A 26,579-nucleotide genomic window follows, 5' to 3' on the forward strand; every position below is an offset into this window, starting at 1 on the left:
TTGACATTTCTCAACATCCACCCCTTTGCCTCCTCACAACTGTTTAAGGCACATGAAAAGCATGATTAGTCCTGTTGGATAATAGATGCATGAAGAGGGAAAGGTCAGCGGCAGTCGGCCCTTAATGCCTCAACCTTTAATGTGGGGGATGGGAGAAGAGAGATAATATAATAAAAAGTAATAAGAGGACGACATATAACAGTCAATAATTGCTCTTTCTCTGTAACACACATTCAAAGTGAGGGAAGGAAATATAAACATTACATTTCAGAGACAAGTAGAGATATGATAAGATATTCCTTTATTAGTCCCACCGTGGGGAAATTTCCAAAGTAGTGCTTTATATCATTTCCATCTGTTGTCCAAGACAGAAATAAATGTTGGGTAACTATTTGAATACTGAAAACACTTAAGTAAATAATATAATTAAATAAGAAAGAAATTGAAAACATTCCCGTCTGCTTGTAAAGATGGTATATTTTGGACATTCAACTTCTTTGAAAAACCAGAAAGATGTGATTTATCTGGCATATTTGCACCAAATGATGTCTAAAGCCATGGTAATACCTTGTATTAGCATCTACCCTGAGTGAACTGATCACAAGTGGACAGATATAAGTTAAGGTCTGAATGCCGCTCAAAGTCATTGAGGACACAGAGTCAATTAATGAGACCCAATTCTAAGGATGTCAATGTACAACCTAGTTATTTTGACAGAGGGTCCACTATACTGAAGGAACACCTTCTGAACCAACAACCTCTGGCAAACAAAATAGAAGAGGCCACAATGGCACAATGGCTTGCACAGTAATTTAACTTTGGACTGCAGCAATGCAGTTAGTGTTTGAGCTCTTGTATTTCCCAAGGCAGAAGATGTTTGTGAACACGCCCTGTATTTCAACTGATTTCATCATTTATCTAATTTCTACAATATTCCTAGACACCCCTAAACATCACTTAAATATCGTAAGCTGCTGAGTGAAGAAAAAGTTGTCAACTTTACGAAGCACTGTTTACAACAACTCAACTCATACTTGTCATAAATTTGGAAAATGATACTGTATATATTTAGTTTTTTTTTTTTCTTTTGCTCCTTCTCTAAAAATCATTTCCTGATTTCCCAGAGTTTCACTTGTTTATTTGCATTTTGAGTGGAAAAGTGAGGTCCAATCATAAGCCATCCCTCGAGACTCATGTGGAAAGGCATTATAATGTCAGGTGTGAACTGACAGACTGACAACAGTCCACTTATGATTGAATCATCCAGTTGAACGTTAATACCGGGTCTGAACAAGCTTTAAATGCACCTGTGGAAATGTCATGTTGACTCCTGTGCTTTTATATTAATGCTTGTGCAATTTTCTTTCAGGTAAGAACAATGAAGTGTGAAGGATTGAAAGGCCATTGTTGCACTTTAACAGCAGCGTTAATAGCAATCCATCAATTAAACTAGTCTCCGTCTTAGTAGTCATTAACCCACCTTCATTTTGGAACATGTTTTCCGTGTTAATTAGTAAATAATGTTTGAAATAAAATACAATCTGCACCTAAACATTTGCAAATATTTACAATTTCAAATACACAAGTGTATCATTTGTGTACCTGTTTGTTTGTCCAGTGTTAAAGATGTGAAGTGATATATCAGTGACGATGAGATAGGCAGCATTCACTTTCCTAATGCAAATCCATGCCATTACATACAACAGAATTCTGTTCATAATAGAATTGAAGGGGGGTGGGGGGGCATTGTCAACTTATTATTTTTAACTTGTATTTGTGACATCAGACTGTAAATGCAATTGACTGATGTAGTTGTAGCAAACACTCTTCAAATCTAAAAAAAAATGTCTTGGTCTACATTTCAAGGAAGCAAAAAAAAAAAAAAAATCACAGCAAATTTAAGGATTCAGTGACCATACAGATACAATTTATAGAGCAGTCTTAACTTTTGTTCTAGACTATTAATTATTGGAGCCAGATGTGTCGAAGGTGTTTTTATTTGGTATCAATAAGAAATGATAAATTTAATTTAATAATAAACACAAACAAACAAAAAAACCCAGAAAGCCCAATACACAAAGCAACATCTGACATTAACCACTGACAGGAAATAGTTGCCTTAATGTTGCTTCATGACCACTTGGGGTCCATTATATAGCATTTAAAATTGTTTCGACAGCACAACAGACGGCAGGTCGCAAGAATAAATTTTTGGCCATAGTCACTGCTGCTATTCCACGTTGTGTAATGTAATTGACTTAAATAAGTTTGCATGTCTAGATTGACGAGAATAACCAAGAATAACCTTGACTGACACCATGTTAAATCCATATGCAGTAATCCCTCGCTTGTTCACGCTTCAAGATGTACGGCTTCACTACATCGCAGATTTTTAGTATGTAGTCATGTGATACCACTCACGCATGCTGTTGGCGCTCTGAGACTCACAGAACGCAGTGCACGTCTGACTATTAAAGAAACATTTTCTTTCATACAAAAGGGTTTTAAACAGTCTTTAAGGTGGTTTAATATCATTATGGGTAGGGTTCATGTACATCTATATTACTGTAAATAATAAAATAAATAGTTTGTCACTAGATCGCGGAATCTCATTATCATTTATTTGAAACAGAGTCACATCCTTCCCTTCCTGTTTATCCTCCCCCTGCTCTCAACGCTACCAAAAGTAAAGCTCCCCTCTGGAGAGAGAACGGATGGTTCCTTCCGCTCCATTAATCTACTGACAATGCCCCATGACTAAGACCAGCTTAGCAGGCATTGCTCATCCCCATTGGCTCCTCTTTCACTTAGCATGCCATCTATGCATGAATGCAACAAGAGGAATAAAATAAAGGGGGAGAAAGAAAATGAAGATGAACAGAAATAAGCAAACAAAGGCCGATTACATTTCACTAGTGTCCATCGTTACAAAACAATGTCACTAACACCTATTGATTCAGAATTTGATGAACTGCAATAAAAGAACTGTGCTCAGAAAACATTACACTAATCATTTTTTACATTTATAAATATATTTACACTCAACACACACCCACACATACACACAAACTCTAGTATATACATAAACTTCCACTGTTTTTTATGAATGAAAGTTCAAAAGTTAAAAAAATATATATATTCACAGTATCACCACCTTGGGTTTAATTCGCCATGATGTCCTTTAGTCCCTCTCTTTCCATCCTATTCTGGGAGCGTATCTGTTCTATGGTGTATGTGTTGTGTCCTAATGTTCACAGGAAAACAGGCTGTGTGTTCGTTCAGCCAGTGTCTCACAGAAAAGATGTCTGCTTAGGTCAAATCTCTAGGGAAAATGGTGACCAGACGTTGGCTGTCAAATAGTGATGCTGCTGGCCTGCAATAGCATTGGGTTATTGTAGAAAAATAGGCCTCACACATAACAAGCACAGACAGGCGTTCTGAAATAAACGTGTGAAAAACCAACGAGCAAAGTTACTGGTGATGAGAAGCCTTTCTCTCTATCCCTAAAGCCAAAGCAGTGAAACTTCTGGATTGCACTAATGTGTTATGGCAAAAGTATCACATACTTTCGGCCATGCAACGAAAATAATTCTTGCCACATGCAAGTAGACCTACCCTCTTTATCTTGACATTATGTCAAAGGTAAAATTTGACAAAAAGAAAAAGAATGAAATAATGCTGCAAACAAGAACCCAAAGAATCTAAATTCATATGCATGTGATGGCCACATTCAAAACTATGATGAATCTAAAATCTCAGGTCAAGTGGGATATACTTTTCCCCACAATATTTGATTATAAACTAAGAAACCACACTTGACATCAATTCTACTACTTAAGTAGTAGATGCATCTTACTAGAATGTGTCACAATCAAAATCATCTGTCTGAAACACCCCTAAACAGTCTTTATTAAGTGTTCATCTTCATTACACTTGATGATCTTTGTTGCCATGGTGAGAGAAGCAGGACCTGGGATAGAATTTCATTATTGGCTGAAAAAAAGAGTAAAAAGAAATAAAATGTGTTGTTCTGAAAGACAAGCTTGTAAGGATAGCAAAAAAATTGAATTCTTCATAAACCTGTCTTTCTACATTTACAAAAATATTATCTTTCTTTTCCCCGGTCATTTTTTCTTTTTCCATAATCGAGTGGCAGTTGTTGATGTCAGCAATTATTACAAATAATACATTTGTAGAACATAAGCATTTCGCCATTTAAAAACAACTAGAAATTGTCAATGGTGCTATATCATTAATTTTAGTAGCTTTTTTGGTATTTCAACTTCAGTAACATAAAACCTTTAAAAAAAACCATCAGCTTTCCCAAATGCTTTTCACCCAATGATCTTCATGAGTACTTGGTAATAACACCTTCATACAGCATGGTGAATGTGGTTTGCTGAATTACAACATGACAGTGAGCATAAAAGATGTCTGCTGTCCTGGAAATCAAGTAACTGTCACTACAGTAGAGACCACTGACAAGGTCCATGACATCATCTTGACAGACTGACAAATAACATATTGTTGTGTTGACACAGAGCATGGGTATTTCCCAGGAAAGTGTCCAAGCAATCATCACAAAGTACTCAAAATGCACACTGTGTCAGTTTGTTGGGTCCTGAAAATCCTATGGTGTAATTAGAAAAAGACACGGGCAATCTTACTATTTATTCAGGCAGATCCTAAGAGATTTGTCAAGGAATTTGAAGGGGATGCCTCTTTAAAGATCACTTTAAAGAGACATCCCCCTCTCAAGAGACTGAAATGGATGTTTATTGTGACGCAAAGAGTGCTGCTGCTGATGCAAGACCAGGGGAGTGGTCATGCTATTGCAGGGATCTACTATACTGATCTTTTGAGACAGCTGAGAAAATCAATCAGGAAGGTTCGGTTGAGAAGCTGACAAGAAAATATTGTTATGTTTCATGATAGTTGGACTACATGTATATGTGTGAGGGGAAATTAAATGGTTCATAACTGACATCCCTCTTAAAAAAATAAATATCAGTTGTCTCTTATATTAATTATTTTGACTGTAATTACAAAGAAAAATAAAACACTGTACAGTTAATTAAAAAAAACTGTAAACTTGGCAACTACTATTAACACTATCTGTCTGGGAAAATCTCTGAATGGATGCTTATACTACACGTTGGGGACAGCAAGCACATGTGTAAAGGCATATTCATACAAGTGAAACGATGGTTGCATGACTTCACTGGTGTGTGTATGCCAGCAGATCTGCACTTGTGAGCATGACAAATATTTTCATCGCTGTGAGCGACAGATGTTAGCAGAAAGCCAATATCATGGTGTGTGAAACAGCTGTATGAAAGCCACATATGTGCACTCACATGTCCTATTGCATGTCCGAGTGAGAGGATTTCCAAACCAAATGGAATTGTAGCTTTGACTAATGTGAAAGTATCACCCCTGTGGCTGTCTGTAATTCAATGAGATCAGACCAATGAATGCATATGGATCAAATGAACCTAAAATAACACACATTACATTCAATACACACAATGCATATTATATGCTCCCATAAATGTATATGAGGGCAGTCATGAATCAAAAGGAGAACTTGTACTTAAATTAAAAGTATTAGACAGTCCAGTTAGCAATGTTTACTTTATGCATCCTTGGAAAGAGAAACCTAGTGTGGCTAACTTTGGGTTGTCTGATGATCTGAGCAGCTGGCAGGAGCGCAAAAAATGCCTTGTGTGCGTCTGTGTGCACACATCATTTGCATACTCTCTGAATCAGATCAAAGATAGTGTGATGAGCTCACACATAACAAGCACGGACAAGGTTTCTGTGCTTGTTATGTGTGTGCATGGAAATGCACAAGGATATGTTTTGCTTCCATTTTAAACCCATTTAGCCTGTGCTGCATAGCCGTATTTTCACTCTTACTTCCACTTCTCCCAGGATATTCTCTTCACCTGTGACCTTTGCTAAAGAAACCACAGGTTATCTGTTTGAAAGTCCTAAATGAAACTGGGAAATTGAGAAGTGAAAATAAATAGACCAAAAGTGCTGAGGAGTAAGATAAGACTGCATTGGGTCAGAGAAAACAAAATGCAATCAGGTGTACGTTCTGCTTGTATTTTTCTGGATTTATGTCCCTACTTTACTTATTTATTTCATTTGAGGAACAATGTGGTGGCAGTGACAAGGATATCTAAAGAACTGTGGTCAAATATTTCACAGGAAACAAAAGAAAAAAAAAACAAAGATTTTTTGGGGGGAATTTGGGTAACATACCATATCACAGATATTTCTTTACAACTAAATAACTTTCAGACCAGCTGTCAAATGAATCCCTCACACTTTTTCACTTTTCACCCCCCCCCCTCACACACACCCATCTTGCATGCCCCATCATTTCAAACTTGGTAACACATTCTTTATCATCTTAGAAGAATCATCCCAATCATCTAAAGTGCTCCTCAGTCAGCCATTAATATTTTTGCCAGAATTCCCTTCCCCGTAACCTATCACTCCACATTTAAATATACAGACTACATTTTATGTTAGAGACACAATTATTTGTATTTTTTTTTAAAAACATAATTTTTAGACCTTTATTTTTCTTTGTCTTCTTAACTTCTCTCTTAATAACATTTAACAAAGCAGGGCAAACTTTAATATTATATCACCTTTCAGGATAATTAAGTGCCAGTCAATAAGACAGATTCAGTAACAGAAGAGCAGCCATGTTTCATATGAAGCATATCGTGACAGACTTGGGAATGGATATACTTTCACACATATTTTCCAAAAGGGCCAGCCCTGAAATATATTGTGCATTACCTTTAATAAGCTATCTGGGGCAAAATTATTGAATCTCCTGTAGTCTTTTTTTTTTTTCCACTCACCTAATTAATCAGCAGTGGGCGGCTTTTGCCATTGCCAGCTTGCATTATTCTGCATTTGTACTGTGGTAAAAAGCCATGGCTCTAATTAAGAGAGATGATCTATTTTCCATAATGATAATAGATGACTTTTCTTCTGCACCGCAAAACATTTTCTCTCACTCATTCCAACCGGCCCTTATTCTCTTACTCCCCAAACAGACACACTTCAGAGTTATATGTAGAAAAGGACTAAATGAAGCACTGTGTGATTAATTGACTTAATTTCCAGCTGATTTAACTTCATGGTGACAGCCCACTTCAAATGGTTTACACAGGAATGTTCCTCCCCATCTCCTCCTGATCATCCATATAGTTTCTATCTGTTCATGATTGTACACTGTCACATTGTTACCTCTTATGGGCGTCAGAACCCCCTAATCTTTGAACATAAAGACAACCCCTCTATATAATTTTGCAAGCCTGTGCTAATGCTGTGTAAACATTGCTGCTGCTGTTTGCCACTTATTTAGCACATGTTAATATTACATGAGACACAGGGGCCCTTTGATGATGTAAGTGAACACTCAAACTAGGACTTTCTACCTCAGGGAAGAGGAGATGGTGCTGTGGAGCAGCTCCTTGGAGATTTGTTTCACTTCCGCATATACAATCAGGCTTGGTAGGAGTTGAGCAGTTCATTTCGCCTTGGTTGCAACACTGAAGAAGACTGTTTTACTTTTATATCTCGGGGCTGAGGCAGAATGTAAGTATTAATTATATACTATAAAACATACAGAGGCAGGCAAATGATAACTTAAGATTTTGATTTGAAAAAAAAAATATCTGTCAGCATTTGATGTGTTCTTTTGCCTTAGATAATTAAAGGGGTCCTATTATGAAAATCAAATTTTTTTAAGGTCTCTACATATACATAGTGGTCCTATCTAACACAACCAACTCCTAGAATTTGGTAAAAAAACCACAACAAAAAAAACAAAAAAAACTTCATCAATAAATATTTGGAGTTTTAGAAATTCATAGCCCGGACCAAATCAACACAATTGGATTTTGCTAGTGGTATTTGTGATGTCACAAGCGGCACTCTTTGATTGGACAGTGTGATTGACAATATTGATTGGTTGACATGCCCAAGGGCGTGGCCATCCCCGAGGGGTAGTACATTCAGGCTAGCATAGCATTGTGCGGTAATGTCCTAGCTCAGAGCTACACATTGAAAGTTCTTCACAAACTATTGAAGTCAGCTAGCATTTGGCTAACTAGTTAGCTCCGCTTCTGTCGTGTGTGTGTCCGCTGTAATGTGTATCCTCATCGTCACAGCAAACACAGCTGTGTGTGTCCACACCGGTTATAAACAGTCTCAGCCCATATTTACAGCCTAACAGATATTCACTGTCAACAGTCAAGGGTTATGTACAACTGACATAAACCCTGCATTTGAAATAATCTAGGCAGAAATCAAACGGTGACGGCCATACCGGAGATCTGACTGAGATAGAAGTGACTGACTCTGAATCCATTAGAGGATGTAATACCCCTGCATTTTTGTCAATGTAGGTTAGTGGATGCAGAATAGGGGGAATAGGGACGGCGCCCACTCAACAGCCAGTTCAAAATATAAAGTACTCAAATGCTTTGTCTTACCATCCCCATGTTTCATTTAGACTGCGATAGTTTCGCTCCTTGCGATATCTCATTGTCTGTGACTTTTGTCGGGATACAGCTACATCCTGTCTGTAAACATCTGTTAACGTTGCCACTGATTTTTGTCCCATTTGCAAACAACGGGGTCTTTTAAATTATTTGCGATGTTGACCTGTGGTCTCAATAGGATCAGCCAACGTAGTGTTTACATAATGAACAATGGAGTCACGTTCGGCTGAGAAGCGGTTCAATGCTTAGCCCAGATAAATCAACAGTTAATAATAAGAGAGACGTACACAAGAAAAATGAGAGTAAAACACGGTAGTAATAAAGTTACTGAAATTGAAAAAAGTTTCAGACGGAATGCTCGGGCGCGCGTGTTCAAGTGGATAATGCAAACAAAATGCATGTGAACGAGAGGGGATAGGAGGTGTTGATAGAGGCAGCTGGGGGGGGGGGGTAGAGAGCTGAGAGCCACGCCCCATTAACATAGAGTGTTTGGGGGCAGAAGCAATTTTATTAATATTCAATCAAAGACATTAAGGACCATGTATCACTTTGGGGCAAAATAGTTCAAATACAGTGTAGTTGAACATCTGGCAGCTGAATGACATGAATTAGAATAAATAAATACATAAAATGGAACCTTTAATGTAATGACATAGAAGAGACAGCATTGCATAGTTTAGTCAAATCAAAGTTGTGCCTCATATTATTGTGAAGTGATATGAGTGATATGCCTACTCCTGTTTTAAAACAGGCAGGCATTCTTGATTACACAAGGGAGGTTAAGTTTCCAGCCTTTTGATCTTTACTTATTTTGTTAAAATGTTATATATATATATTATATATATATATATATATATATATATATATATATATATTATATATAAATCCCTCTCACCCTTGTGGGGTGGTATCTGTGTGTCATCCTCAAGCTCGGGTCCTCTACCAGAGGCCTGGGAGTCTGAGGGTTATGCGCAGTATCTAAGCTGTTCCTAGGACTGCGCTCTTCTGGACTGAGGCTTCAGATGTTGTTCCAGGAATCTGCTGGAGCCACTCTTCCAGTTTGGGGGTCACTGCTCCAAGTGCTCCTACTACCATGGGGACCACATTAACCTTGACCTTCCACATCTGTTCGGGCTGTTCATTCAACCCTTGGTACTTCTCAATCTTTTCGTGTTCCTTCTTCCTGATGTTGGCGTCAGCTGGAATCGCCACATCTATCACCACTGCTTTCTTCTGCTCTTTGTCCATCACCACTATGTCCGGTTTGTTAGCCAGCAGCTGTTTGTCGGTCTGGAAGCTGAAGTCCCACAGGAACTTAGCCTTGTCGTTCTCAACCACCTTCGGTGGTATGTCCCATTGGGATTTGGGTACTCCTAGTCCATACTGGTTACAGATGTTCCTGTACACTATTACAGCTACTTGGTTGTGCCTTTCCATGTATGCTGAGCTGGCGAGCATCTTACATCCTGCTACCACATGCTGGACTGACTCTGGGGCTTCTTTACATAGCCTGCACCTTGGGTCATACCTACTGTGGTAGATATTGGCCTCTATTGCTCTTGTACTTAGGGCCTGTTCTTGTGCTGCCATGATCAGTGCCTCTGTGCTGTCTGTCAGTCCAGCTTTATTCAGCCATTGGTAAGTCTTCTTGATATCAGCCACTTCCTCTATCTGACGGTGGTACATGCCGTGTAGGGCTTTGTCCTCCATGTTGTCTCCTCCTCCTCTTCCTCCTCAGGTTTCTGCTGTCTAAGGCATTCACTGAGAAGTTCATCTGTTGGGTTCATCTTCCTGATGTACTCTTGGATTTTTGATGTCTCCTCCTGGACAGTGGCCCTGATGCTCACTAGTCCTCAGCCTCCCTCTTTCCGCTTAGTGTACAGCCTCAGGATGCTGGATTTGGGGTGAAACCCTCCATTCATGGTGAGGAGCTTTCTAGTCTTGATATCTGTGGCTTCTATCTCCTCCTTTGGCCAGCTTATGATCCCAGCGGGGTATCTGATGACAGGCAGTGCATACATGTTGATGGCTTGGACCTTGTTCTTGCCATTCAGCTGACTTCTCAGGACTTCCCTTACTCTCTGGAGCTATTTGGCTGTGGATGACTTCCTTGCGGCCTCCTCATGGTTGCCATTAACCCGTGGGATCCAAATGTATTTGTAGCTGTCCTTGATGTCTTCTATACTGCCCCCTGGTAGGTCAACCCCTTCAGTTCTGATCATCTTGCCTCTTCTTGATACCATCCGGCCACATTTGTCTAATCCGAATGACATCCCTATGTCGTCGCTGTAGGTCCTGGTGGTGTGGATCAGTGAGTCAATTCCTCGCTCATTCCTGGCATACAGCTTGATGTCATCCATGTAGAGGAGATGGCTGACTGTTGTCCAACTTCGGAATTGGTATCCGTAGCCACTCTTTGTGATGATGTGACTGAGGAGGTTCAGGCCTATGCAGAACAGCAGCGGTGATAGTGCATCCCCTTGGTATATGCCGCACTTGATGTTAACTTGGGCAATTGGCTTGGAGTTAGTCTCCAGGGTTGTCTTCCACTTCCCCATTGAGTTCTTGATGAAGGCTCTTAGTGTCCTGTTGATCTTATATAGTTCCAGACATTCCAGTATCCACGTGTGTGGCATTGAATCGTAGGCTTTCTGGTAGTCTATCCAGGCGGTGCACAAGTTGGTTTGCCTATTCTTACAGTCTCTGTGTACTGCTCTGTCCACCAGTAGCTGGTGCTTGGCTCCCCTGGTGTTACTACCAACTCCTTTCTGTGCCCCGCTCATATATTGATCCATGTGCCTACTCATCTTAGCCGCCATGATGCCTGACAGGAGCTTCCATGTTGCACTGAGACAGCTTATTGGTCGGTAGTTGGATGGGGTAGATTCCTTCTGTGGGTCTTTCATGATCAGGACTGTCCTCTCTTCAGTCAACTATTCTGGGTGCGTCCTATCCCTTAGCAGTTGGTTCATCTGTAATGCTAGACGCTCATGGAGTGCTGTCAGCTTCTTTAGCTAGTATGTATGGATCATATCCGGGCCCGGTGCTGACCAACTCTTCATCTTTGACACTCTTTCTTGGATGTCTGCCATTGAGATGGTTACTGGTTCTTGTTCTGGGAGGGTGCTGTGGTCAGTCCTCAGGTCCACTAGCCACTGGGCAACGGTTTTGTGTGATGCTTCTCTTTCCCATATGCCCTTCCAGTATTTCTCCACCTCAGCTCTTGGTGGGTCTGGCCGGATGCTATTTCCCTACCACTGAGAGTACACCTTTGCTGGTTGAGTGGAGAAGGTCTTGTTTATTCTCCTGGCCTCGATCTCCTTGGTATATCTCTTCAGCCGGGTAGCCAGAGCCATTAGTCTCTCTTTGGCAGTTTCGAGTGCTTCAGGTATGGAGAGCTTGCTGTATTTCTTGGGTACCCCTTTATTCACCATGTTCCCCTTCTGTAGCTTGGCTAGCTGGCTGACTTCTCTCCGTGTCGCCTTTATCTTGGCCTCTAACCATCTCTTCCATGGAGGGTATTGTTTGTTATGCCCTGTGTTGATCTTATATCCCAGCATCTCGAAGATTACTGTTGCTGTACTGTGCTTGTTGGTCTTAGTTATGTTCCCTGTCGGGATGGTTCTTATTGCAGCATTCACATCTTCTAGCAGATCTTCTGAAGGTACTTGACAACTTAGCTTTGGCATTTGTCGGAGGCTCCAGGTTTCCATTTGGGTCACGATCTTCCTTCTCAGGTCAGCAGCTCTTCTATTGAGGCTGTGTATGTCTCTTGGGGCTTGGTACCCAATCTCGGATTGTGGGGGGGGGGTGATATCCCCCCGCTGACCTGGCGTCCTGGCTCCTCCTTGCCATAGCATTGTTGTAGTATTTCATCGATCTCTAGTTGTGACAGCAGTTTTCGATTACGGATGTTGGAACACTGGGCTAACAGCTGTTTCTTTTTTAGCCTTGATTGTGAGTTTTGAAGGATCCATTGGTCCCACATCTGCCCTATATATCCCCTCTCTCTGGGATTACTTGTGTAGTAGCATTCCAACAAGTCCGTATTCTCTGCCCATTGTCCATGTGTGTCTTGTTCCAGTAACCCATTTCTCATCAGATTGCCCTGGTTCCCTAGCATCTGACGCGGACCTTGTTAACCCGGGCGACGTCCGAGCCGGTATGACTTTGTCTATATTGTGTTCACTCATGTATGAGGTAGGCTGGTATAGCATTAAGGGTCTTGCCTAAGGACCCTCACTGGATAGTGTCCGCCATGTCTGGGGTTCAAAACCACGCCCTTCTCCATTCCAGACCACGCCCTCCTGCATTCCAGACCACGCCCCTTTCTGCCTTTTGTGTAAGTTGACTGGATAGTGTTTGTCCCGACCGGGATTCGAACCCACAACCTGCATTCAAGTCAGTTAACTTAACCGCTGTATTATCCAGCATATATATATATATATATATATATATATATATATATATGAATATGTGTGTGTGTGTGTGTGTGTGTGTGTGTGTGTGTGTATAATGGTAATTGAAAACACCTGAAACTTACAAAAACGTACAAAAGTAACAATTAATAAAAAAAAATATTGAAAATTAAATAATCAAAATCAGTCATTACTTTTTAATTGTCGTTCGAATATAAACAACTGCAAAAATATGCGAGCATGCACAGCCATATGTGCACCATGCTATCAATAGAACTGTGTTGGGCCAAGACAATCACTTTCAGGGGAGAGAACACACTCTTGATGAGTCATTAACCTGCTGTAGGTGAAGTAAAGTGGCTTTAGTAAAGAGGTTGTTTAATTGATGGGCCACAGGAAACGAGTTACACCCATGGTTTGGTAGATTAATAACGCTGACAGGTAATAGGTTGAAGGAAGAATTGGAGAAGTTGTTAATATCTAATCAATCTATACATTCAGTAAGTACTTTGCTAGAAACTAATAAAGATTTGGCCTCTTGTGAAATGTCTTGATAAACTAGAATGAAATAAATAAAACAAATACTGGAAACCAACATTTTCACTTGAAGAATATTGTTCTTCAGAAATGTACTGTAAATGCACATATATGCTATTTCTAAGTTGTTCATCCCGTCCGAGCAAAATTACAAACACTGCTACATTTATGTAGAAAGTCATCTTTTCATTTTGGCACTGTACATTTTCAACTTGCATTGTTTCCATCTTATTTAAACAGATGGTTTAGCCCAAATTAAAGTAGCAATTGTTGACTCCAGCTGAAATTCGCAACCACAGTTAAAGATCACATTTTTTTCTAAAATGTGTTGGCAGAGCAATTAACATCTGCCATAAATGGAAAAAATAAATATTTTTGGATACTTTCTAGCAGAGTGGTCACTGCAGAGTTTGAATGTTATTAGATGTAATTTTATTAGGCTGGTTTGTAATCAGTCAGTCAGTCATCTTCAGATTACCACCGCTATATCCACCGCAGCGGGTCACGGGGTGCCGGAGCCTATCTCGGCGGCATAGGGGGTGAGGCTGGGGACACTTTGGGCACGACGCCAGTGCACCGCGGAGCCACATACAAAGACATACAACCATGCACTCACACACTCATTCCTATTTGGAACGGCCAATCAACCTGAAGTGCATGCTTTTGGAGGTGGGAGGAAGCCGGAGAACGCGGAGAGAACCCACACAGACACGGGGAGAGCATGCAAACTCCGCACAGAGCAGGACTCTAACCCGGGTCCGCCGTATTGTGAGGTGACAGCGCTACCCACTGCGCCACCGTGCCGCCCTGGTTTGTAATCAGTTCAATAAAAAACCCACAATGATCAATGATTTTAAGCTGATGATATCTGGCTTTACTGGTCTATACACAGAAAATTAAGTTAACATTATCTTAATCAATGGCTTAACTGTCATCAAAAAGTGACTAAAATAACTTCCTCCAAATGACTTTGTACAGACAGGTTACACCTGGTCCTCTGGGTTTCTCAATCCAGGCAAGTAGTCCTGACAAGTAAAATCCATATTTTTCGATTGTTTGCGACAATCAAAAAAAATTGCTTGTGAAAAATTGCTTTTTGAATTTGAAAAACATCTCAAAGCAGATTAAACGCAGGATCCCAAAATAATCACATGCTTACGAGCTTTTATGTCATGTTGTTCAGGCTTTAGAGTTGCTGTTTTTTTTTGTGAGTTGTAACAAAATTGTTGCTACATGTCTTGAGTCTATACAGCAGGAAGACTTTTAACTAGAAAAAAAACAAGAAAAAACAAGGAAACACATCACTGCAGTTTGTTTTTTTTGCCTTTACTGGCTGATTGTCAATGTTATAATCCATTTTAGTACTGACTTTTAGAGGTTGTTGTGGTAAAAGCTCGTCTTGAATCACTAACCTCTAGAAAACTTAATCTCTTGAGCAAGCTTTAAGGTCCTCGGACCTGAGAGTTCTGGTTTCTGGTGGTCAGGTGGCAAAATTTAACACCTGTAGTTCCTCTGTAGCTCTGTTGTGTGGAGAGTAATGACTCTTTTAAGATAAACCTAAAAATGTTTTTAGATACACATTTGACTATTGAACAACTTTTTTATGTCATTTAATACTTATCTTTTAAATCTTGTGTTATCCTGTGCATTTTATCTTACTATGAAGCACTTTTAATTTTTATCTGTGAAAAAGGCAAAAAAAAATGTAATTTACAGTCTTACTTATTTTCACACTGCATTTTACTCAAATTGTGACAAATGAGATTATTAGTTTCATGTATAGTAGACAATAGACAAAAGTGGAAATTATCTTGTATTCCTGCTCTTCTAAACACCTGATTGTTCACATCTTGGAATATGAAGATGATAAAAGAATCTGAAGCATTACAAAATGCTTATAAAATGCATTTAAAATACATTATAAGAAATCTAAAATGATATGACTAAGCCCCTATGGAGATATGACATAATTAAGGATTTAGACTTGGCTATCTATCATATTACTACAGAAGTCTTCTCGCTCAAAGCAGAGATGCATGGTGAAAAGTGACAAGTCTTATTCCTCATATGCTTTCTGTTTTGTCGTGCTTAATCTTGGGTAATCCACTTAGTGTCATATCTGACTAACATGACAGGAATTCTGCCACTTCTTGTTATGTAGCACCTTTGTAGAAGCAATTTCAGCTCTTAGCAGGAATGCTGACATTTTTGTCTCAGAGGAAAGCTTAGCTCCATGGCAATGTGCATGGGTACGGTTTGTTAAAATGTGTCACACTAACAGGCCACCAATTCATGCATTCAGTGAGCGATAATAGAGCCTTTAGTTGATTCCCTAAGCCTACAGGGGAGGGGCTTTCTTTTCTGAATGCGTGCTTGGTGCCAGTATAATTTTCATTTGTTTATCTCTATTTTCAGTTTTAGAGACACTGGAAATAAAATACAAATAAAATAAATGTCGGCTTGAGGTTAAAGCCGTGCTTAATTGTATCCTTAGGCACAGCAGCAATTCTTCAGAAAGAGGGCTGATGACCAATTCCCCCTGAGACATGTGGACTGAATAATACACAAATGAATGAAGAAGCCAAGAGGGAAAACTAGCAAATGCCAGAATCAAAGATTTGCAAATAATATACATATGTGCAATATGCATAAGTTAACAGTTATTTAGCTGTCAGAAATCTGTTCATGAAATTCCATTTTCTATGGATCCAATGAAAAAACTGGCCACATTAAAATTTACAGTATCATCTCGCCAACCACTTTAAGATTAATTTTTATGGCATTTTTTCAATGTGGGTTTAAAAAGCAATGTAAAAGCTCTCCTTTCAAAATAATACCCAAGTACACATTTAAAATAACACCTGGGGTCCTTTTCAGGAAGCACGATTAACAAACCCTGAGTAAAACCTGTGGCTCTGGGTTGACTTATCCTGAGCCTGTAAACCCAGGGTTTGCAGTTTCACAAAGGCTATTCAGGCTTAGTTTTAGTAACCAAGGGCAAGTTGACCCGCAGTTGAACAGGTGCGGCACAAGTCTAAAAAGCCATCATCAGTGAAGTCCCAATTCAACTGGTCTCCATGACGTCAGACGAGATGTACTCAGCGTATTTTACGGCAGTCAAACTACAGATTTTACTCAATGCATATGAAGACTTTGAGGACATTTTCGGAAGAAAGAGGAACAGCATTGCAGCTGCAGAATAGCGGGAGATGGTGTGGAAGGAATGCAAAAGTTTAAACATAGTCGGTTGCAATCACAGTAAAATTAGAGAAGGAAACGGCTCGAATAATAGTCTATTCATTTTTTTATTTAGGTGCAATCCAGCGGAGGAGAAGAGCACATGGCAGCAGCTGTGAATGATATGTAAAAACATTGTTCACACAGGTAAGACTTCTGCATCATCTCATGGGGGTACCTCTCTATTGTATTATGTTAGACATTGTACAGTCAATTTTAAGTATACTGTATGTGCAACTGTTCAGTTGTTTTATTGCCAAGGTAATGTTCCTTTCATACACACTGTTCAGTTGTTTTTTAATGTTAAAACCATAAATTGACCTATGGAAATGAAGATGTTGAGATTCTCCCTAGGAGTGACCAGGTTGGATAGGATCAGAAATAAATTCATCAGAGGAACAGCCATGGTGAGAGGTTTCGGGGACAAAGTTAGAGAAAGCAGACTTTGATGGTTTGGACACATCCAGAGGAGAGATTGTGAGTATATTGGTCAATGGGTGTTGAGGATGGAGCTACCAGGCAAGAGGGCAATAGAAGACCAAAGAGAAGGTGGATCCATGTAGTGAGGCACGACATGAGGACATTTGGTGTTAGAGAGGGGAATGCAGAAGATAGGCTAATATGGAAAGGGATGACACACTGTGGTGACCTGTAGCAGAACAAGCTGACACGAAAAGAAGATTCATAAAGCTTCGCTTTCAAATAAAACTAGCTCTAATAGGGGATACCCTGATTGCATTTGGTGGAATCAGAATTATTGTTTTCCAATGTATCTCTGCATTTACATATTCAAAAGGAAATGTTCATATTGATGATGGTAAATTTAAAATTAAATCAGACAATTATACAGGCTCAATGTTGAGGATCATCATGAATAGACCTTGAAACCCTTCTAACTGATGTGTCTACTTCCCAGTTAACTGGCCAGTAAACTGTTTATTGCAGTGGCCTCCAGAATAATATTTACTTCTGCAGCCTGCCTCTTTTCACTTAGCTCTGAAGGCCAATTCAGTATTGGTTACATTAACTGTGTATTGATTATGCATAATTACAGGAGGTATGCCTTTTCCCATGACTGTGTTCATGTCTGAAATAAGGTCACTGCTGTAAATCGAAAATAGGAAAAATTAATGAACTGATGAAGGGAAGGTAAACAACCATCCTTATGTATCTATATCTGGAGAAAGATTTATGTTTACAATACTATATTCCTGTAATAAGTAATACATGTGCAATTTATTCCATTGGCTCAATGGATGTGGTTGTTTTTGCAGCCCATAAGACAATTACAAAAAAAATACTGATTTGGATATTAAAAAAGACAACTGAATAAGAGAGGAGCATTGCCAAAAGACTCCATGGGGTAAGCGGTAATGAAGGATTAACTAGAGATTAAAAAAAAGAAAGTATTGCAGACATAGAAGACTTGTAGGAGATAAAGTACAAACAGAATTGTGATTCATAATGTGACAGCTACCAAGGTCAGAGAAAAGCCTCATTCTGACATTAAAATAGCGATAGAGAGTAGCACTCTTTTGATGTCCATGAACTGGTGGCACGTATGGAATACATTCCCACTGGCAATACATAAGAACCATGTTACCTTTTAAATAGTTTAAATTAATCTTGTACTTGAATTTAAAAAAGCACATTGGGTGGCGAAGCCTTATTTTAATGGTGACCTTGTCCTGCAGCCTCAATGAAGGAAGCAGAGGTAAGGAAGTAAAATCTGTAGAATATTTTTATGAACAGACAAATACAAATAAAATACATACGGATAGTCAGACACACTCAAAAAGGGAATTTTGCTGGTTGTTACATTTACTTAAAAGAGTGTAGTATTGTGTGCTGGGTGGATGATGACAGAGGGGACCTACTGCATTAGTATAATTCATGATTTCCATGGACATTCCAAGGCCATCTCCTTTCTTAAAATGTTTTCCCTATGCAGTGCATCTGTCAACTAAATTCATCTTGATTAATGTCTTGAGTAGCCACCACTGTACTGTTTCATCATATATATACTGCAGGTCCCACTACTCTGTCAATCTAGTAACAAAAGACTGCTCATGTTTGGATCCAAAAATGTGAATTCAGTAATGTAAGGCAGTGGAGTGTCAGCTTTTGCATTATTTACCTACCTTTTTAGTTTAAATAGGTCAGTGTGCCTGCAGCATGCAGTAGTAACAAGACTATATCTTAGCCTTGCAGCAGGATTCTGTCTCAACTTTGACTGAGGGACCTTTATATACACAAAATTTGCATTCAAGGTGGGAGTCAGATACTGTTTACTCACTGCATTTCTGTATGACTACTTCAAACCAAGGCAAAAAAAAGAAAACTTCTGAATGTACAGAGGTGTACATTTGCCCAAAGTTTATGTGTGTGTGTGTGTGTGTGTGTGTGTGTGTGTGTGTGTGTGTGTGTGTGTGTGTGTGTGTGTGTGTGTGTGTGTGTGTGTGTGTGTTATATATACAAGCGCAAAAAGCATGAGTGATTGTTGAAGCTTAAATTTATGCAGTTATGAAGTTGTGTTGCACAGTGTGATTTCAGTCACAAATGTCATATTTTGCTATACAAAAGATTTAATGATACTTAAGGATTCAACAAACATTAGCAAGATTGCATATTCAAGCTTAAGGCAGTATTTGCATGTGTGTATGTGTGTTTGTGTGTGTGTTTCAGAAAAAAAAAAGATCACGCCGTAAGATTATATTATGTCTGTTTTTGTTTTCATATTTAGTAGACATTGTGCATAGCAGTTTTTCTATCCTAACCCAATATTACTATTCCAAATATGTACATTTAGGCTTTTGAGGCTGGCATCTTTGCACTCCATGTACAATATGGAGGACATGCATAGAAACAACAATGCCTCTGTACATTGCTTGTAGTGTAAATTTCATTATGGTGACCTAACCTGTGTTGCTTATGTACATACTTGCACATAATTTACAAGTAACTCTAATTTGTAAACTGCGAATAAGAAGATATTATGTTAGCATATCAGTGTGCCCCCATGTATATTTGAAGACTGACCTCCACCAGCTTGTTTGCATGTTCACGGAACACCTGGGCGTACTCCTTGACCTCCTTCTCATTTCCACTCTTAGCTGCTTCAATGAGCACCAGCAGAGGGACGTTGGTCTCCAGGAAAGAATCTGAAATGTGGTCCATCACAGCCTTTCTCAACTATAATACAAAAAACACAGAGAGAGAGCAAGATAGAAAGAGAAAGGAGGTCATGTTAACGTTAAACTTCACTGTGTTAAATTTGGCAACATACACATGACAAATATTTATTGTAATAAATATAATACTAGCGGGAATCCGTGGAAATTCCACAATAAAACAATAATATCAGAATTTGTTTGTTTTCTTTGTTTTCTTCACTGTAACAAGAAAACAAAACGCTGTCTCCAACTAAACCATAATGGCTCCGTGTGTGTGGGACGGACGGATACGAAGATGAAGGCCGCTTTGGCATTACGGTCCGGCCATCCAGGTAGACGTCGGCTTCGATCCTGGTGAATAAAGCATCTGGGTTCCCCACATGACAACATGAGGTCCGTCACAATCAAAGAATATGAACCGCTATGTTTGATGAAGCCAAAACAGCGCCGTAAGTGAGAGACATGGACAGATGTGAAAACCGTAGCTAACTTGGCTAGCGGCCCGAATTTTCAGGTAGACGCCGGACAAAACTATACACAAGAAAATGTTTGTTTTCTTGTGTACAGTGTGTTTGCATTATATGTCAATGGACATTAATCACAAAATACAGTATTTTTTGTGGTGACAGCTGTGTATTTAATTCCACGATGCTCTCAGGAGCCGTTGTTCACGTGATTCCTTCTGGCAAATGCGCCGTGATTGGTTGGGCACTTGATTGACGGGTAGTTGGTGGATTAAAAAGCGTTACAGCATGAGGTTTTCAAGTGAGCTTATTCAAATATCTAGGTGGGGAGATAGCAAGAGGGGTTGCATTAAGACAATGAATAAAAAAATGTAAATGAGGTAAAGTCTGAGTAGATATGAGTATATACTACTTGTAAGGTGTGATGTTTCCCATAAGGCATTTTACAAGAACAGACATGACTTAAATCATTGTTTATGGAATCACTTTGTAGCAAACTGGCATGGAACTCTTTGTTTTATAAGACAGTAAATCGGTCCTAATGCTAATCACTGTGATATCTGATGAGATGCTAGAATGAACAATATGGAAAATATAACACACAACATAATCTTGAACAAAGAAGGAGCATGTCATGCATGGCCAATACTAAGACTGACACTAATGCACTAAAAAGAAGACAAAGTGTGGGTTCCCTGACATGGAGTATCACCATGTCTCAGAGTGTCAGAGTTCATCATAATTTCATTTATTTCAAGTACAAAAATATTCATACACTTGTTATACCGTTTGACTGCTACCATATGATCTCAAGCCTGTATCCCTACACATACATTAAATCGTTATATTATTTTCCTATTTTCATTTTTATTTTTTAATCATGTCACATCATTTTTAGTTGTGTCATGCTTGTATAATTGTGGTAGAATAATAATTAAAATTAAACTTCAGTATTGAAAACACAATGTCAGTGCTAACATAAACAAAAACATCTTCTGCTGGTTCAGTTATCGCTTCTCCACACATATAAATAATGATATTAAAATGATAAGTGTTTAACAACGAGAATGACTGACATTTGTTTAACTTTTCAAGCAATCTTCTGTAATTGGTTATAAAGCAAACATCATCAGCCTCGTTCTAAATTAAAAAAAGGAAAAGGTTTATTAGTGTGAGAGGGAGGAAAATACTAAGATGACTGACAAGCGAAAATCCATCTAACAAACCAAAACAAAACACGAACGTGTATGTCTTGTTTAAATAACCTGCTGAAATAGCAAACTTAATTGCCAGGTCGAGCTGTGGAGAAGAACAAAGGAGAATTATGTCTTATTTAGGGCAGATCACCCATCACTTGTGCCAGTAGATTATACAGTTCTGCAAATTCCATATACAACCTGAAGCCACTCTTTGTAACTTCTTGTCTACATAGAACTTAATTGTCCAAAATCATCGATGTGCAGTCTGTGGAAGGCATTTGGCTTTTTAAATGTTAAAGTCACAATTGATTTTCTTATCACTGTGCCACAAGATGCCATCATTGCGGCATAACTATACTATATTTCCTTGATGTGGGAAAGTGATAAACATCTTAACTATACTCAAAGACAAAAATATCAACTAGAGTGCAACAATTACAAAGACGCTAAAAATGTCGAAGCAAAATGGCTCTATTAAAGTAACATAATGCCATTGATAAATGTCACAATTTCCCTAATTTTGTTTAAAATAATAGTATTATACAGTAATGTCTTATAAACTACCTTGATATGAATTACATACATCATTAAGCAGTGTGACAAGAGGGCACAAGCCAGTGTCTTATTGTGCCGGTCCCAAGCCTGGATAAATATATAGAATTGTGTCAGGAAGGGCATCTGACGTAAAACTTTTGCCAAATCAAACATGCAAATCAAATCTATGACTTCAATGCCAAATCCATCGAGGCCCGAGTGAATGTTGGAACTATGACAGGAAAACGTAGAGAGTTAGTTAACATGATGCAGAGGAGGAATGTAGACATACTGTGTGTCCAGGAGACCAGGTGGAAAGGTAGAAGGGTAGAAATTTAGGAGCAGAGTTCAAGTTGTTCCATCATGATGTAGATAGGAAGAGAAATGGAGTAGGAGTTATCTTGAAGGAAGAGTTTGATTACGAATGTCCTAAAGTTAAAAAGAGTATCAGATAGAGTGTTGAGTCTGAAGCTTAAAATCAAAGGTGTGATGTTCAATGTTGTTAGTAGGTATGCTCCACAGGTAGGATGTGAGCTGGAGGAAAAGGATAAATTCTGGTTGGACTTTGATGAAGTGATGCAGAGCATACCTAGAAGTGAGAGAGTTGTCACTGTTGCAGACTTCAATGGACATGTTGGTGCAGAAAACAGAGGTGATGAGGAGGTGATGGGCAGGTTTGGTATCCAGGAGAGGAATGCAGAAGGACAGATGGTCGTTGAGTTTAAAAAAAGGATGGAAACGGCAATAGTGAATACTTGCTTCCAGAAGAGGCAGGAACACACAGTAGGGTGACCTATAAGAGTGGAGGTAGGAGCACACAGGTAGACTACATCTTGTGTAGACGATGTCATCTAAAGGAGATCAGTGACTGCAAAGTAGTGATAGGCGAGAGTGTAGCCTAACAGCATAGGATGGTATTGTGTAGGATGACTCTGATGGTGAGGAAGATGAAGAGGGCAAAGACAGAGCAGAGGACGAAATGGTGGAAGCTTAAAAAGTAAGAGTGTTGCATGACTTTTAGGATGGAGTTATGACAGGCTCTGGATGGTCAGGAGGTGCTTCAAGATGACTGAACAACTACAGCTAATGTGATCAGGGAGACAGACAGGAGAGTACTTGGCATGTCATTTAGAAGGAAAATAGATACTTAAAAACTTGGGATACTTGGTGGTGGAATGAGGAAGTACATGAGTGTATACAGAGAAAGAGGTTAGCAATGAAGAAGTGGGACACTGAGAGGACTGAGGAGAGTAGAAAGGAGTACAGGGATTTGCAGCATAAGGTCAAAGTAGAATTAGTAAAGGTCAAACAAGGGGCTTATGATGATTTGTATTCTTAGTTGGACAGCAAGGAGGGTGAGACTGATCTATACAGATTTTCAAGACAGAGAGACAGAGATGAGATGGACCCTGCAGCAGGTTAGGGTGATTAAGGATAAGGATGGAAGTGTATTGACAGGTGCCAGTAGTGTGATGGGAAGATGGAAAGAGTACTTTGAAGAGTTGATTAATGAGGAAAATGAGAAAGAACAAAGACTAGAAGAGGTGACTGCTGTGGACCAGGAAGTAGCAAAGACTAGTCAGGATGAAGTGAGGAGGGCATCGAAGAGGATGAAGAGTGGAAAGACTTCCATACCTCCATATACCTGTGGAGGTATGGAAGTGTTTAGGAAAGGTGGCAGTAGAATTTCTGACTGGGTTGTTCAACAGGATCTTAGATAATGAGAAGATGCCTGAGGAATGGAGAAGAAGTGTACTGGTGCCCATTTTTAAGAAAAAGTGAGATGTGTAGAGTTGTGGCAACTACAGAGGAATAAACCTGATGAACCATACAATGAAGTTATGGGAAAGAGTAGTTGAAGCTAGACTAAGGGCAGAAGTGAACATTTGTGAGCAGTAGGATGGTTTCATGACAAAAAAGAGTACTGCAGATGCAGTGGGGGGTTTTTTTGTGTTTGTTTTTAAGGATATTGATAGAGAAGCACAGAGAAGGCCAGAGGGAGCTGCATTGTATTTGTAGATCTGGAGAAAGCTTATGACAGGGTGCCCAGAGAGGAACTGTGATGTTGTATGAGGAAGTCTGGAGTGGCAGAGAAGTATGTTAGAGCGGTGCAGGACATGTATGAGGACTATAAGACAGTGGTGAGGTGTGCTGTTGGTGTGGCAGATGAGTTGAAGGTGGAGGTGGGACTGCATCAGGGATCAGCTCTGAGCCCCTTCTTGTTCACTATGGTGATGGACAGGCTTACAGATGAGGTTAGACAGGAATCTCCATGGACTACGATGTTTGCAGATGACATTGTGATCTGTAGTGAGAGCAGGGAACAGGTGGAGGAGAAGCTAGAGAGGTGGAGGTTTGTCCTGGAAAGAAGTGGAGTGAAGGTCAGCAGCAGTAATACAGAGTACATGTGTGTGAATGAGAGGGACCCAAGTGGAAGAGTGAAGTTACAGGGAGAAGAGATCAAGAAGGTGGAGGATTTTAAGTACTTGGGGTCAACAGTCCAGAGTAATGGAGAGTGTGGAAAAGACTTGAAGAGTCATGTACAGGCAGGATGGAACAGGTGGAGGAAAGTGTCAGGTGTGAGATGTGATAGAAGAGTTTCAGCTAAAATGAAAGGAAAAGCGTACCAAACTGCGGTGAGACCAGCGATGTTGTTTAGTCTAGAGCAGTGGTTCTTAACCTTGTTGGAGGTACCGAACCCTGCTGGTTACATATGCTCACTCACTGAACCCTTTAGTAAAGAAAATTTGTTTTTTTTGTTTTTATTCAAATTTAAGACACACTGCCCGGCCAAAATAAAAGTCAAAGTTTGGGTTTCAATAAGCAAATTGCAGTGTTATGATCAGGGGTTGCTTCGGTTGGTCAAGTCTAGGTTCAGCAATATTATTCAGCAAAAAAATTAATTCCGCTGAGTATCTGACTGTACTGAATGACCAGGCAATCCCATAAATGGATTTTTTCTCCCGGATGGCATGATCATTTTCCAGGATAACAATGCCAAAATTTATCGGACTTGTAATTGTGACAGAGTGGTCCAGGGAGCATGAGGAATAATTTTGACACATCAATTGGCCCCCACAGTCCTGAGCTTTACCCCATTCAAAGTCTATGGGATGTGCTGGAGAAGACTTTGACTCCTATCGTCAATACAAGAACTTGGCCAAAAATTAATGCAATCAAAGCTACAGGCAGTCCCACAAAATATTAGTGTGTGACTTTTTTTTTTTGGTCGGGCAGTGTATATGTATATGCTTTAGTGGTGTATTTAATGAACTATGCATTAATGTCAATTTTTTCAAAGAACAATACCAAGACAGTGCATGAATTCACATGAAATGACCTACCTGCAAATCAGTGTGACTTCTGCTGTTGTTATTGAGAGACCAGTTCAGATATGTGTGGCTTCACCTTGGCATGTGCTATTCATGTCATTCCCACAGCAAAGTCTGTTTCTTTTGTTTTCCATGCAGCTTAAGAAAGTGTTCCTTTATTTTTACCGGTGCGAGACTAGAGTGCTCAACTTGATATTGCAAATCATGCAGAATGCTGACTCCCATTACATTCCGTTATACAGTACATGTAAATTCATGTTGCACATATTTGTCTGACCACTTTCTTTTTTTGCTCAACATAGTTACTGTGAATTGAAATATTAAGAAAGCAATCAGACGGTGTACCATCATGACTGGCATAAATCAACTACTGAGTGCGCAAAATCAAATGTAGCACAGGTAGGCTAATCGATGTAGCATGATCTCCTGCAGCCATTGATGGCTAAGGGGGGCATGTCATCACAAATTGACACGATGTGTCAAACATACACAGTGATTTGTGTATGTTCGGCAATTTTGTCTTGACCTACGTTTCTTCCGAACCCCTGAGACCGACTCACTGAACCCTTAGGGTTCGATCGAACCCAGGTTAAGAACCATTGGTCGAGAGACAGTATCACTGAGGAAAAGACAAGAGACAGAGCAGGAGGTAGCAGAGATGAAGATGCTGAGGTTCTCCTTGGGAGTGAGCATGATGGATAGGATCAGGAATGAGTACTGTACATTAGAGGGATAGCACATGTTAGAGGTCTTGGCAATTAAGTCAGAGGCCAGACTGAGATGGTTTGGACATGTTCATTGGAGAGATAGTGGATATATTGGTAGAAGGATGCTGAGTTGTGGACTGCCAGGCAGGAAGCCTAGAAGACCAAAGAGGATGTTTATGGATGTAGTGAAAGAGGACATGAAGGTAGTTGTTGTGAGGGAAGAGGATGCAGAAGACAGGGTTAGATGGAGGCAACTAATTCCCTGCGGTGACCCCTGAAGGAAAAAACCGAAAGAAGAAGATTAAGCAGTGTGACATTGGGACACTCAATGTGCATTGGTCATGTCATTCAACACCGCTGTAGCATGGTGGTATTGATTGTATGGAATTGTATCAGGAATCAATTGGGTAAGTTAAATAAAAAACAAGAAAAACTTTCATCATC

General features: G+C 39.6%; 1 protein-coding gene across 1 annotated transcript in view; it reads right to left on the reverse strand.

Moving 5' to 3' along the window:
- ctnna2 (catenin (cadherin-associated protein), alpha 2) overlaps positions 1-26,579 on the reverse strand; it is a 373,379-nt gene that overhangs the window by 64,593 nt on the left and 282,207 nt on the right. Inside the window, exon 9 of the mRNA XM_068321606.1 lies at positions 19,766-19,918. Coding sequence (XP_068177707.1) covers positions 19,766-19,918 — 153 coding nt within the window. The remainder of the gene's footprint in view (positions 1-19,765; positions 19,919-26,579) is intronic.

Source organism: Antennarius striatus, chromosome 8 (genome assembly GCF_040054535.1).
Source record: "Antennarius striatus isolate MH-2024 chromosome 8, ASM4005453v1, whole genome shotgun sequence".
Lineage (NCBI taxonomy): Eukaryota > Metazoa > Chordata > Actinopteri > Lophiiformes > Antennariidae > Antennarius > Antennarius striatus.